This window comes from Trichechus manatus, unplaced genomic scaffold (assembly GCF_000243295.1).
Source record: "Trichechus manatus latirostris isolate Lorelei unplaced genomic scaffold, TriManLat1.0 scaffold00009, whole genome shotgun sequence".
Classification (NCBI taxonomy): domain Eukaryota; kingdom Metazoa; phylum Chordata; class Mammalia; order Sirenia; family Trichechidae; genus Trichechus; species Trichechus manatus.
In genome coordinates, this window is record NW_004443945.1 from 23,658,787 (window position 1) to 23,672,961 (window position 14,175).

At 35.4% G+C, this 14,175-nt stretch overlaps 1 protein-coding gene across 2 annotated transcripts in view; it reads right to left on the reverse strand.

Annotated features, from left to right (window-relative positions):
- The window catches only part of INTS8 (integrator complex subunit 8), a 75,120-nt gene that overhangs the window by 53,388 nt on the left and 7,557 nt on the right, over window positions 1-14,175 (reverse strand). For both annotated transcript variants that reach the window (XM_004370763.2, XM_023726064.1), the window contains exons 7-10: window positions 11,072-11,179; window positions 9,363-9,518; window positions 6,298-6,398; window positions 5,720-5,861 (exon numbers count right to left, since the gene is read on the reverse strand). In XM_004370763.2, coding sequence (XP_004370820.1) covers window positions 5,720-5,861; window positions 6,298-6,398; window positions 9,363-9,518; window positions 11,072-11,179 — 507 coding nt within the window. The remainder of the gene's footprint in view (window positions 1-5,719; window positions 5,862-6,297; window positions 6,399-9,362; window positions 9,519-11,071; window positions 11,180-14,175) is intronic.

Below are 14,175 nucleotides of genomic sequence, written 5' to 3' on the forward strand. Positions count from 1 at the left end.
GAGTAAAAAGACAACCTACAGACTGGGAAAAAATTTTTGGCTATGACAAATCCAATCAGCATCTAATCTCTAAAATCTACAAGATACTGCAAAATCTCAACAACAAAAAGACAAATAACCCAATTAAAAAATGAGCAAAGGATATGAACAGGCACTTTGCCAAAGAAGATATTCAGGCAGCTAACAGACACAGGAAGAAATGCTCATGGTCATTAGTCATTAGAGAAATGTAGCTCAAAACTACAATGAGATATCTTCTTACCCCAACAAGGCCAGCATTAATCCAAAAAACACAAAATAATAAATGCTGGAGAGGTTGTGGAGAGACTGGAACACTTATACTCTGTCGGTGGGAATGTAAAATGGTACAACCACTTTGGAAATCGATTTGTCATTTCCTTAAAAAGCTAGAAATAGAAGTACTATATGGTCCAGCTATCCCGCTCCTTGGAATATATCCTAGAGAAATAAGAGCCATTACACGAACAGATATATGCACACCCATGTTCATTGCAGCACTGTTCACAATAGCAAAAAGATGGAAACAACCTAGGTGCTCATCAACGGACGAACTGATAAACAAATTATGGTATATCCACACAATGGAATACTATGCAACGATAAAGAACAATGAAGCCGTGAAACATCTTATAACATGGAGGAAGCTGGAGGTCATTATGCTGAGTGAATTTAGTCAGTCATAGAAGGACAAATATTGTATATGACCACTATTATAAGAACTCAAAAGGTTTAAACAGAAGAAAACATTCTTGGATGATTATGAGGGTGGGGAGGGAAGGTGAGGGTTATTTACTAACTAGATAGTAGATAAGAATTATCTTAGGTGAAGGGAAGGACAGCAAACACTACAAGGGAAGTCAGAAAACTGGACTAAACCAAAGCTAAGAATTTTCCTGAATACAGTCGAACACTTTGAGGGACAAAGTAGCAGGGGTATGGTCTGGGGACCATGCTTTCAGGTGACATCTAGGTCAATTGGCATAACAAAGCTTATTAAGAAAATGTTCTGCATCCCACTTTGGTGAGTGGCATCTGAGGTCTTAAAAGCTTGTAAGCGGCCATCCAAGATGTATCAATTGGTCCCAACCACCTGGAGTAAAGGAGAATGAAGAACACCAAAGACACAAGTAAAGTAGTAGTCCAAGAGACAGAAAGGGCCACATAAACCAGAGACTACATCAGCCTCAGACCAGAAGAACTAGATGGTGCCTGGCTACCACCAATGACCGCCCTGACAGGGAACACAACAGAGTCCTGGATGGAGAAGAAGAAAGGTGGGGTGCAGAACTCAAATTCTAGTAAGAAGACCAGACTTAATGGTCTGACTTAGACTGGAGGAATCCTGGAAAGCATGGCTCCTGGATTCTCTATCAGCCCAGAACTAAAACAGCTTCCGAGGCCAACTCTTCAGACAGGGATTGTACTAGACTGTGGGACACAAAGTGGTACTCGTGAGGAGTGTGCCTCTTAGCTCCAATAGATACAAGAGACTAAACGGGCAGCCTCTGTCCGGAGGTGAGATGGGAAGGCAGAGAGGGTTAGGGGGTGGTTGAAAGGACATGGGAAATCAGGGGTGGAAAGGAGGAATGTGCTGTCACAGTATGGGGAGAGCAATTAGAGTCACAAAGTAATGTATGTAGTAAATTTTTGTATCGGAGAAAATTTTTAAAAAATTGAATATAAAAATATTGTACAATCTAGGAATTCCACGTCTAGACATGTAACCTCGTCACACAAGGGATTAGAAAAGATGTTCACTATACCCCTGACGGTAACAGAGAAATTCTAAAAACAATCTAAGCGTTTATCAGCCGATAAAAAGATAAACTGTATGTTTAACAAACAGCAATATATTACAGTTAAAAAAAAAATCAATAAGCTAGTTTTACACATATCCCTATATAGAATGTAGATTCTATGAAGGGAGAAGTTCCTCTGTTTTGTTTACTGTTAATACGCTTGGTGTCTAGAACAGCCTCTGGCACATAACAGTATTACACATTATAAATATACAGAGATATATTACAAGTACAAGAATATTAAAGGGAAGAGTACAGATCATCATTAGGATAGTTCATGCCATTGGGAAGAGGATGGCAGGAGACGGATTGGAGGAAGGGTTCCATAGCATCTGTAATGTTTTGTTTCTTAACACAGATAAAATGATATGAAGCAAACATAGCAAAATCTTAATGGTTAACCTAAGTAGTAGGTATGGTCTATTGCATCAGCATCTAAACTTTTCTGTGGATTCTGAAATATTTATTCATTTTAAAGTTATTTAAATTAAACAAACTGTGGTATATACATAAAATGGGATATTATTTGGCATTAAAAAGGAATAAAGTACTGAATATACTACAAGATGAATGAACCTTGAAAGCATTATGCTAAGTGAAAGAAGTCAGACACAAAAGGCCACATCTTGTATGACTCCAACTATATGAAATATCCAGAACAGCAAATCCATAGAGACGGAAAGCAGACTGGTCATTTCCAGAGGCTGGGGTGGGGCAGTGAAATGGGGAGCAACTTCTTAATGGGTATAGGGTTTCGTTTAGGAATGATAAAAATATTTTGGAACTACATAGATATGGTGGTTACACAACACTGTGAATGCAGTAAATGCTACTGAATTGCTCAGTTTAAAATGGTTAATTTTATGTTATGTGAATCTCAGGTCAATACAAAAAAAGTTATTTAATTTAGAAAAAGATAAAATACAGATAACAAAAAACTTTAATACTAATAAATTTAAAAATTTAGATGATGTGGACAAATTCTCTGAAAATAACTGCAAAATTAATTAGAGAAAAACAGAATAGCCCTATAATCACTGACAAAATTCAAATAATATCAAAAATCTTCGTACAAAAAAATCTCCTGGCCTAGGTGGCTTCACTGGTCTATTCTACCAAGCACTAAGAGAAGCAGTGATTCCATTTTCACATAAGCTTTTCTAGGCGACAAGAAAGAAGATACACGCCTCAATTTATTTATTAGGCAAGCATGAACTTGATACTAAAATCAAGATTGGACAAGAAAGAAAAAATATACACATCAATCTCACATATAAGTATAAAAAATCTTAAAATACTAGCAAACAAAATTCAGCAATATAGATTTAGAAAGATGATGACCTAGATGGATTTATTCCAGACATGTAAAGGTAGTTTAATACTTGAAAATCAATTAATGTATTTCACCATATTAACAGATTAGAGGAGAAAATTATATGATCATCTCTGTAGGCACAGAAAAAAGCATTTAATAAAACTTAAAAATTACTCATGATTTAAAAGGAAAAACAAAAAAACAACTCTCGGCAAACTAAGGATAGAAGGGAACTTCCTTCATCTGATAGTGAGTTATGTACAAAAAAGAAAAAACCCTACAATAAACATCATTCTTAATGGAAACAGTGCAAGCTTTCTCTCTGAGACTAAGAATGAGACCAGATGCCCACTACTGTCACTTCTACTGAACACTCTACTGGGGATCATAGCCAGCATAGCAAGAACAAAATAAGTCAAAAGAAATAACAAGCAAAAGGTTAGAAAACGGAGGAAAAAAAAAAAAACAACAAAATTTATTGTTCACAAATAGACTGTACATTTAGAAAAACAAAACTATTTACAGACAAATTATTAGAATTTGTAAGAGTTTAGAAAAGTTCTTGGATACAAAATTATTATACAAAGTTTAATCATACCTCTATACCAATGTATAAACTATTTTATGTATGACTTCTATGGGAAAATTATAAAACTCTGAAGGACACAAAAGAATGCCTAAATAAATCAAGAGTCATACTATACTAGTTCATGGATTAGAATACTGATTACTGTAAAGATATTAATTCTTTCCAAATTGGGAAGAATTAATTTTATATTTAATGTAATTCCAAACTAAATTTCAACATGCCTACTTGTGGAACTTGACAACCTGAGTCTTAAGTTTACATGAAAATGCAAAGGAGAAGAAAAACCAAGACAATCTTGAAAAGCAAGGTAGGAGGACTTGCTCTAGATGACATCAAGACATAGGGATATCGACATACAGACAAATAGAAAAGTAGAATAGTCAGCCCTGAAATAGGCCAACACATATATGGGAACTTGGCATACAATAGCGGTGACACTGTCGGTTGAAAAAAGATGGACCTTTCAATAAATGGTGCTGGAACAACTGTGCAGTCATATGTGGGAAAAAAAATTACATCAGACCCCTACACTTTACATGATACCAAAAAAAAAAGAAAAAAAAACTGCACAGAAAGGAAGACTAAGCTATAAAACTTTTAAAAGATAAAACAGAAGACTATCTTCATGACTTCAGAATAGGAAAAGTTTTCTTAAATACAGAAATCACTAATCATAAAGGAAAAGACTGATAAAGTTGATTACATTAAGAGCTTTCGAAATGATATAAAGAAAGTTAAAACAGAAGTCAAACTCAGAGAAGATACCTGCAATATTTAAAAATAATAAAGGTCAGCATATATTTAAAAAAACAAGACAATCGAATAGAAAAATGAAGCATAACACTTAGAACACGTACCTCAAAAGATTAAACTCCTATGAGCAAAAAAAGGGAAATTATATTTCCTTAGTAACAAGGAAACTGGAAATTAAAACCTCAAAGACATACCACTGCACAACCGTCAGGAAAATCTGACAATACCAAGTATTGGCAAGAATGTCAACCAGTAAAAACTCTCATGCATGCTGACAGGAATATGAATTGGTCTAACCACTTTGATATTACCTAGTATTTTTGCAGATACATTTTCCCTAGGTATATATCACAGACAAACTGGTACATACATGCACAAGTATTTTCCAGGTAGCATAACAGTCAAAAACCATAAACAATCCAAATGTCCGCCATCATAAGAATGGATAAATTGTGTCATGGTCATAAAAAAAAAAAAAAGTATCTATACACAAAAACTTGAATAAATTTCAAAATATAATGTTGAGTGGAAGAAGATAAAGAATACATATTCTATGATTCCATTTATATGAAGTTCAAAATAGGCAAATTAAAGTTACTTTTTAAAAGTGCACATAAAGGTGATACAACTGTAAAGAAAAGCAAGGAAATGATTATCACAGAAGCCAGGACACTGGTTTTCTCAAGTAAAAGGGAGTTTGGTAAAGGGCATAAAAAGGGCTTCCAGAGTGCTGGTGTTTTTAGAACCAACTGGTGTATTTGTGCTGTATGTACTTCTCTCAACATGTATTATAAATTATTTCAAAATTTAAAGAATGTTAAAGAAAGTGGTAGAGAGATTTAGTAGGAAGATTCTCGAGCTCACATGAGAGGCTAGAGATATGATTTGGGAGTTTTTAGTAAACAGGTGATTACTAAAGCTTTGGATGAGAATTAAAAATGATATGAGAAGATGACTGAGTCAAGGACAAAACTTTTCTAAACAAAAACACTACAGGGAGAGCAAGAGAGAAGTTAATGAAGGATTACAGAAAATCCAACAAAGGATGGAGAAGAATTAAAAAACAGTGATACCAGAAGACAAGACAGAAGAAAAGAGTCTGTCAGCAGTGTCAACCATCAGTCACAGAGGTGCAGGCAAATCAGATGAAGACTTTAAAGAGGGCACTGGATTTGGCAATATAGAGGTCACTGGTATGCTTAACACAAAATTATAAATCAAAAGGGGTAAATAATGTCTTACCTCAAGAAGAAAGTCTATTTTCTCTTTATTAGATCTAAGAAATAGCTGGTTAAATTGAACACTAATTGTTCTACCTTCCAATACATCTCGGACTGTGTTACAGGCACAGACTTTGAAACAGATTTCCTCTAGAGCTTCATTTCTGTAGAATACAAAAGTAGATCCACTAATATTACTTTAACTATAAAAGAAAAGGTGTATATTGCAAAACTAAAATCACAAGAATGAGCCATTTATTCTTGAGAAGTGAGATTTTAGGATATTCAAGTATACCGGTAAATTCCACATGCCAACTCAGGGGGAAGAAAAAAGGACTTGAATTTATCATAGAATCATTTAATTACAGATTAAGTAATAGAATGGAATTCTGTTATGTATAAAATTTTTTCCCAAGAGCTTTTAAAACAGATTAGATGAACATGAGAGTGGCTTCTCTGGCTATGGTAGTGTCCCTTACATTAACAAAAGCGAAGTCACTGTCAGACTCGTAGGTAGTTTAGAGATATGTTTCTGATAAAACTAGAAAAGCACTTGCTCTTTTATTCAAAAATCAGTAAGTAATTCTTCAATTTACTTACCCTTGTTGAGCCTTCTGAAACAGTTCTCTTAGTACTGACTGTCGGAACTGGACAGGTAAACTAAACGTTAAGTTATCTTCGGTGAAAATCTTTATTACTTCCTAGAACACATACACAAAAAGGCATCATTTCAAAAATTATTGCTAAGTTTCTTTTCTTAAAAAAAGTTTTTCTACAATGGAAAGTACAAGTTGAAGAAAATTATAGATATATCTTAACTAAGAAAACCTTCTCTTTCTAAAATTTTAAAATTAAGGGTAAAAAAATAGCCTTTTTTAAAAAACTGAAGCTCATGGAGCCAAAATGAGCACTGAGGGAGGAATTAAGAGGCAATTCACCATGGTCTCGGGGAACATCTAGCTAAACTGGCATGACACAGCTTATAAAGACAATGCTCTACATTCTACCTTGGTGAGTAGTGTCTGGGGTCTTAAAAGCCTGCGAGCGGCCATCTAAGATACTCCACTGGTCACATCCCTTCGAGAGCAAGGGAGAATGAAGAGAACAGGATACAAGGAAAAGATCAGTCCGAAGGACTAACTGTCCACAGCTACCAAGGCCTCCACCGGACTGAGTCCAGTACAGCTAAATGGTGCCCGGCTACCACCACTGACTGCTCTGACCAGGATCACAACAGAGGATTCTGGACAGAGCTGGAGAAGAATGTAGAGCATAACTTTAACTCACAAAAAGAAGACCAGATTTACTGACCTAAAGGAGACTGGAGAAACCTCGAGAGTATGGCCCCCAGACACCCTTTCAGCTTAGTGGTGAAGTTACCTCCGAGGTTCACTGTTCAGCCTGGGAGCGGACAGCCCCGTAAAACCAAATGAGGCTAACGAGGTACAGGAGTTCAGTGACAAGGGCCAGAAGGCAGAAGGGGACAAGGAAGCTGGTGATAGGGAACCCAAGGTTGAGTAAGGACATTGTTGATGTGTTGTGAGATTGTTAACCATTGTCATAGGGCAACATTTGTAGTAACTGTTAAATGAGAAACTATTTTGTTCTGTAAGCCTTCATCTTAAGTGAGAATAACAGCACAATTGGAAGAGTGTAGTCAATGTCACTGAACTGTGCACATAGAAATTTTTGAAATGGTGTATCTTTGGCTATGTGTATTTTCACCAAAAAAAAAGGCAGAGAAGTTAGAAGGTTGATATGTTGTGGGGTTGTTAACCAATGTCATAAAACAACATGTGTACTACTGTTTCATGAGAAACTATTTGTTCTGTAAGCCTTCACCTGAAGTATGATAAAAAAAAAAAACTTTAATTAAAAAAAAAAGGTAATTCAGCTATATGATTAAAAGAGAATTTTAAAATATTCTTCTAATCCACCCTAAACAGATTCATGTGAAAAAAACTCTAAAATACTAAAACACTTAATTTAAAATAATTCAGCTAGTGAAAAAAATACGCTAAAAATTATTCTAATGAATTTAAATGCTTTAAAATACATTACTTAGTGAATTACATCAAATACACATATCATTACATAGAGACTTTTTCTCAGCTCTTTCTCAAGGAATGGAAGAAGAGGAGAGAAAAAAGGGTTAATGGTGTAGGAGACAGGGAGGAGGATTTCTGGAAACAGTTAAAGCTAACCAGCTGCTACAGCAAAAGTACTAACAAAAGTGGTTTCAAAACTACAGAGGACTGACTGTCACCTCAATAGCAAAACATGAGCAATGCAGGGCTACACTGAGGAAAAGACAGTCACTTCCCAAATGTGAGAAGACACATTTGCTACAGTTGCTCAACTACTGTTTGATCAATTAAAACAACAAAAAATTTTATACAGTTCACATAAAGACAATCCTACTTAAATAAAAGACTAAACATTTTCCTAAGATAGTCCTGCACCCAGAACTAAAGTAATAAACTTCAAAATTGCAACAAAATTGCTATATTCTCCTTCCTAGTTAACCATCACACTGTCTTCTGGTTTCCTTATTTTGGCACTTCATTATATTCATAGTAAGATGTGTCTGTCTATGCATAACATTTCTAAGGTCTTGTTTGCACAAGTCTTACCCCTCCAGTGAGCATCTTAAAGAAAGAATCTGTATCTTGTCATAACCCTCCATAAGCTCCTACTAGGTAGGTGTAACTAAAAGATCTCTAGTTTTCACTAAATCCATCTGTATCTCTCATCCATCTCAACAAAGTTAAATTTTCTTCCCCAGGGCAAAGTGCGGAATTTGAATAAAGGATTAGGGCAGAGGTGGAGAGGTGTTAGCCCCGTCTCTTCACTATTTTCTGTTAAAAAAATAAACTCTAGATGAGAAGAGTGAACTACAGAGCTGAGCCAAAAGCCCACCTGGAGACACAAAACTCAAAAGTGTGCTACAGCTTTGTCATTTCATGATTCCTATTTTGAATTAAATAACACGAAGGCACTGTCTACTCTCTAGAAAGAGGGCTTTCCCATGAAGATTTTAAAAGCACAAATTCTAATTTTCATTCTAAAACCAAAGATATGTACCCAGAGGGGGTAAAAATCTCAGATTAATTAATACTCTTTTTAGTGAGTAAAACTGAGATGATGACCAGGCTCAACGGCAAGCTGGGCTCTGAAACAGACCATCTAAACCTAGCAACACCATGTTTCTCACTTTCTCCTATGGTCTTAATATCTGAGGTATCTAATAAGGCTGGGCTACAAGGCCATACTTTTCAAAACAGACGCAAGACTTCGGGCTCTATAAAACTAAAAGTTATCTACCTGTAATTTTAAAAGTTAAAAGTTCTGCTTAGAGTTTCTTACCGAGTTTATTTAAAATGGGCAAACTCTACACCTTGTTTTTAAGAAAGGCTACTGTCATAATAATAAACTAACATCAGTACAGTGCTTTGCCTTTGAGTTTATAACTATCACTTTTCACTTGATTCTCCTAGGAGTCTTATGAAATAGGCTAATTATCATATGCCAGTCTGACAGTTTAAATGACTTGCCCCAAATCACACAACTGGTCAACAGTGGTACCAGGATCTGAATTCAGTTCTGTTCTGTCTGGTTTCTAAAACTTTCAAACTATACCACTGCATCCCCATCATATATCTTACCTGATAGTTGCCAGATCTCAAACAAATATGGACTTGACTATACGGAGTCAATTGTTGAGATGTACTGTCAGAAGAAGGTACAAGAACATCACATGCTTGACAATAGCCAGCTAACCGCTTCTCATCTATGGTACAATGAAGAGATAATGAACCTATCTGTAAAGTAAGAGGGTATACACCATTATCCATTAATGTAACATAAACAATATGCTAGCACCCATGTAGGGCATCTTAACAGTACAAGATAATGATAATGAAAAATTCAAGGTTGGATGAACCATAAAAAATGAACAGTTTAAAGGTTTGAAGCAGGGGCCAGCAAACTACCGCCCTCAGGCCAAATATGGCCTGTTTTTCTGTTTTTGTACAGCCCTTGAGCTAAGAACAATTTTTACATTGTTGAAGAGTTGTAAAAGAGAAAAAAAAAAAAAAAGACAAATGCGAGAGGGATGGTATGTGGTCCACAAAGTGTAAAATATTTACTATCTGGTCCTTTACAGAAAAAGTCGGCCGACCCCTGGCTTAGAGTTTTCAGGTCAACATCTAAAAGACAGACATTATTACCATCAGAAGTAGGTATGACAATTAAGACAATGATTAACAAAGAGTGAACACTGTCAAAAATAAGCTTAAAATTTGCAAAAATACATATAACAAGCAGATTTAATGGGTGAGGGTAGGGAGAGCAAATGAAACCCTTAATCTTCACTTAACTAGAAAGACTAGAAATGCTTCTACCAGAAGATTTTTTTTTAAGACACATTTGAAAAAATAATGAAGGTTTTAAATTACTATACCTGAAAAGCCATAAAATTAGAAATCTGATGAGTTTCCCCAGGCAAAGTAAAGTAGGGGGGTTCCCAATGGGTCTAGGATAAGTCTAAGATATATCTCTATGGCATTTAATCGATTTTTCTGGTGAGGAAAAGACAGACTGAAATGGTAATTTTTCTAGGCATCAGGCATACAAAAACCTAGTTATGTACTTTAAAATTCAGTTGTCTGAATCATTAAAAGAAAATGCAAATGTAAACACATGAAAAAGTTTTACCCTTACTAGTAATTAAGGAAATGCAAATTTATAAAAGAATGTATTTTTCACCCATCAAATTAGCAAAGTTTCTGTTTTTGTTTTTTACACTCACTGCTGATTAAAGTGCTACTGAGATAAGTACCTGGGAAGCAATCTGATTTTAAGTATTACAGCTGTTAAAACAGTAATACCTGTTGACATGGTAATTCTACTTGTAGGATGCTAACTTGAAAAAGTATCTAAAATCCCAACAAAGATTCATGCTTGGAGACACAAATATTGCAGCTTTATAATAAATAAAAACTGAAAACCTAAATGCCCAAACATTAAGAAGATGAAGTAATCATAGTAAATAATAATTGAATATGATACGTTTAAAATATCTATTCCAATGTTCAAGCAAGACAAAAAATAGTATGTATAGTTATGAATTTAATTGTATAAAAACACACAGAAAACAAACCAACAAAAAACAGAAAAAAATGAGTTAAAATGCCAAAAGGGATTACTTTCCAGGTAACATTATACATTTTTTTAAAACCAGTTTTTAATACATTTTTGAACTTCACAAATTTACTACAATCAACTTTTCTTAATCGTTAAAAAAATAAAAGCCAAAATATATACAGATGTTTTAAGAGACTGAATATTACATGCCTGTTATGACTGTATTTACCTCTGCAATTAGTTCTTTGGTTCTAAAAAATTTTTCTCTGGCATTTTCATAGACAGCTGAATTTGTAGAGCCTTGCTGGAAGTATACTGCACCCAAATCATAACACACCTGAAATGGTAATGAGTATCAATTTGCTGAGTAATTTTTCATGCATTTAATTAGGAGCTGACACAACTCAAAACTGTCTCTACCTCAGCAAAACACAGGTACGTACATAGAAAAATATATATTTTAATGAGCAGTGAAACAATCAATGTTCTTAGTTCCAAGCAACAGAAATCAACTCTCAATGGTTTAAGCAGAAAAATTTATTGATAAGATTTCAGGTAGCCTACAGAATTATTAGAAAGGTCAAAGATTCACACTTGAAAAGCAAAAGGAGCAAGGGAGGCCAGCAGCCAGGATGAGAGCCAAAACTGGTCTAGTGAAGATACTGCTGCAGCCAATCTCAGCACCAGACTCCACAGCTTATAGCATCTGCAGCCACCAACCCTAGTCACTGGAAACAGCAGCTACACTTTTGCTAGTGCTTCTCCTAAAACTAGATTTTACTGTCACTGTTGCTGCTACCCACCATCAAAATGGATTCTCTATCATCCCCACTTCTTTGACTTACTAGCTGATTCACCATCTGAACTAAATGTATCTGACAAACGTATGTGACTTGGCGCTCTCCAGCAGGAAGAGGCTTGAGAGAGGTAGTATTGGAGTATTTAGTTTCTATTATAGGCAACAGATTCTGCCTCCCACCGAAAGTCTAAGGTAGGGAGTTGTTCTAACACAGTAGAGGGGAACAGATGTGAGGAGCTCCCCAAAAGGTGTGGGGGTAGGGTGGGGAGGGAGATAAATATCTACCCTAACAGGACTAGCTAGAGTAAAATACTAAGAAATTTAAATTAATGATGATAAAATTTTTGTACTTTTCCAACTGTGTATCTCTAATAGTGGAATCCGTATATTTTTCAAAGAGCTTTCCTAAGTTGAAGCCTAGATTCACTGAATGTCAGAACCAAAAGCTGCCTCAGACTGGTTCAACCCAGTCGTTTTTATGGATAAGAATACTGGGGCCCAGAAAGTGACATGTCTATGTAAAAGCATATAACCAAGAAGTGACAGAGCCCAGGCTTGAACTCAGATCTCTGGGCTACTAATAAATATACCGTGTCTCAAGTTTATTCTACAAACAGCTGACAGATCAGTCTTCTTGATCTGACTTTCTTAGAAAGTCTTCAATTTTCCCATAAACAGGATAAAGCTCAAACTCTTTGACCTATTCTTTAAGGACCTTATAATCTCGCCTAACTTCTCTCTCCAAGTATCTCTATTCTCTCAGTTTCAATCACGTCCCCAAAAAAAACAAACCTGTTGCTACTGAGTTGACTCCAACTCATAGCAACCCTACAGGACACAGCAGAATCACCCCATAGGGTTTCCAAGTAGGAGCTGGTGGATTCGAACTGCCGACATTTTGCTTAGCAGCCAAACGCTTAACCACCTGCGCCACCAGGGCCATTCTCCTCAATTCTCCATTCACGTCATATCCTAGAAATGAGCTTCATTCCACACCCCTTGATCTCCGTTTATCTGAGCCAACAGATACCTAGTCCTCCTCCAAACTCCTAAGCTGTAATAGTCTCTGGTACTTATTATGGAACCATTCTTTACAAGCATTATAGATACCGTTCTGTCCTGTTCCATGAATCAAGAAGATAATTCCCCTTAGCCTCTAGAACACTGCTCTGAAGTATTTAGTCCACCATAAATGTTTGGCTGATTTCCATTCTAGAGAACCCTTCCCATCTGTGGGGGAAGGAGGGCTAAAGGAATAATTATGTATGATATATATAATTATATACAGTTTCCCTTTCTAGGGAAAGACAACACAAAGTTATCAAAAAGATACTATCAAGTTTTACTGACTAGACATTAAAATGAGTTTAAATTCTATAATTAAGAGGTGATCAATAAGTTAAAAACAAAATGTAGGAAAACAAAAAACTTGATAATGTCCTAAAAGACAGTAACGCTTTCGGTTTTAGTGGGGGAAAATTTACAGATTTTTTTTTCGTCTTAGCTAAATTCTAACAAAAAATGCTCTTTAAATCTGCATATGCCAGGAAGTGAGTATTACTACTAATTTGTCATTCAAAAAACAGAAAATGTAAACTCAGCTATGTAATTAGAAGACTATTTGATAAAGTTTACCTAGCACATACAGGTGTTTTCTAGGAGTTGGTTTATTTCAGGTCATATCAGTCGCCATATTGTGATAATCCAATGTGATACTGATAATTTTTAAACAGACTCTCAGAGATTATGAGATACTACAGTACCAGAAACCCTCCCACACATTGTTTCATCAATAATGTAAAGGGGTTTTCAAGTGTCAAAACTTCATTACTCCTACTGCAACTTTCATCTCTTCAGGTCTGAAAAAAACGATTACCTTCAGCTATAGAATGATCTAATCTAAAAAGGCACCTTCCCAACACTGTTACAGCTACTTCTGCCTCTTTCAAAATGGGAAATAGTGATTAAAGGCGCCATGCCAATTCATACAACTAAGGAAGGAGAATACAGTTTAAAAGACACTATTCTAGTAATGCTCTGTAGGGAACAATTATTTTTAAATTTCTATTACATTCAAAGTTTTGTGCTAGAAAATGAAGAAGATGCAAAATACATATTTTTTTAAAAAAAAAAAGAGGCCTCAAAAAGTTTACAACCTAGCAGGGAAAAAGAAAACATAAAATAATATCCAACAACAAACATCAACTGAAAGCTGCCAAAGGAACTAGAGCCCAGACTTACAGAAAGCAGGCAATCTAAAGATCCCTGTAAAGCTAGGCATTTTCCCTAGGGACCACATTTTTTCCAAGTCTAGTACAATATTAGTTTTGGGGGGCTTTATTTTTCTTAGGTCTAATTAGATTTCTAATTCTATGAACGAACTACAAATCAGTTATATAATCACTGCATTCTCAGTACTTAAACTCTGTCTCCTAAATACAAGTGGGAAACTATTTCAGAGGCAACAGGTTAAATAGCATCTTAAGTCAAAATCAAAAAGACAAAGGCAGAAACAAATTCTAAAATCCTAAGAT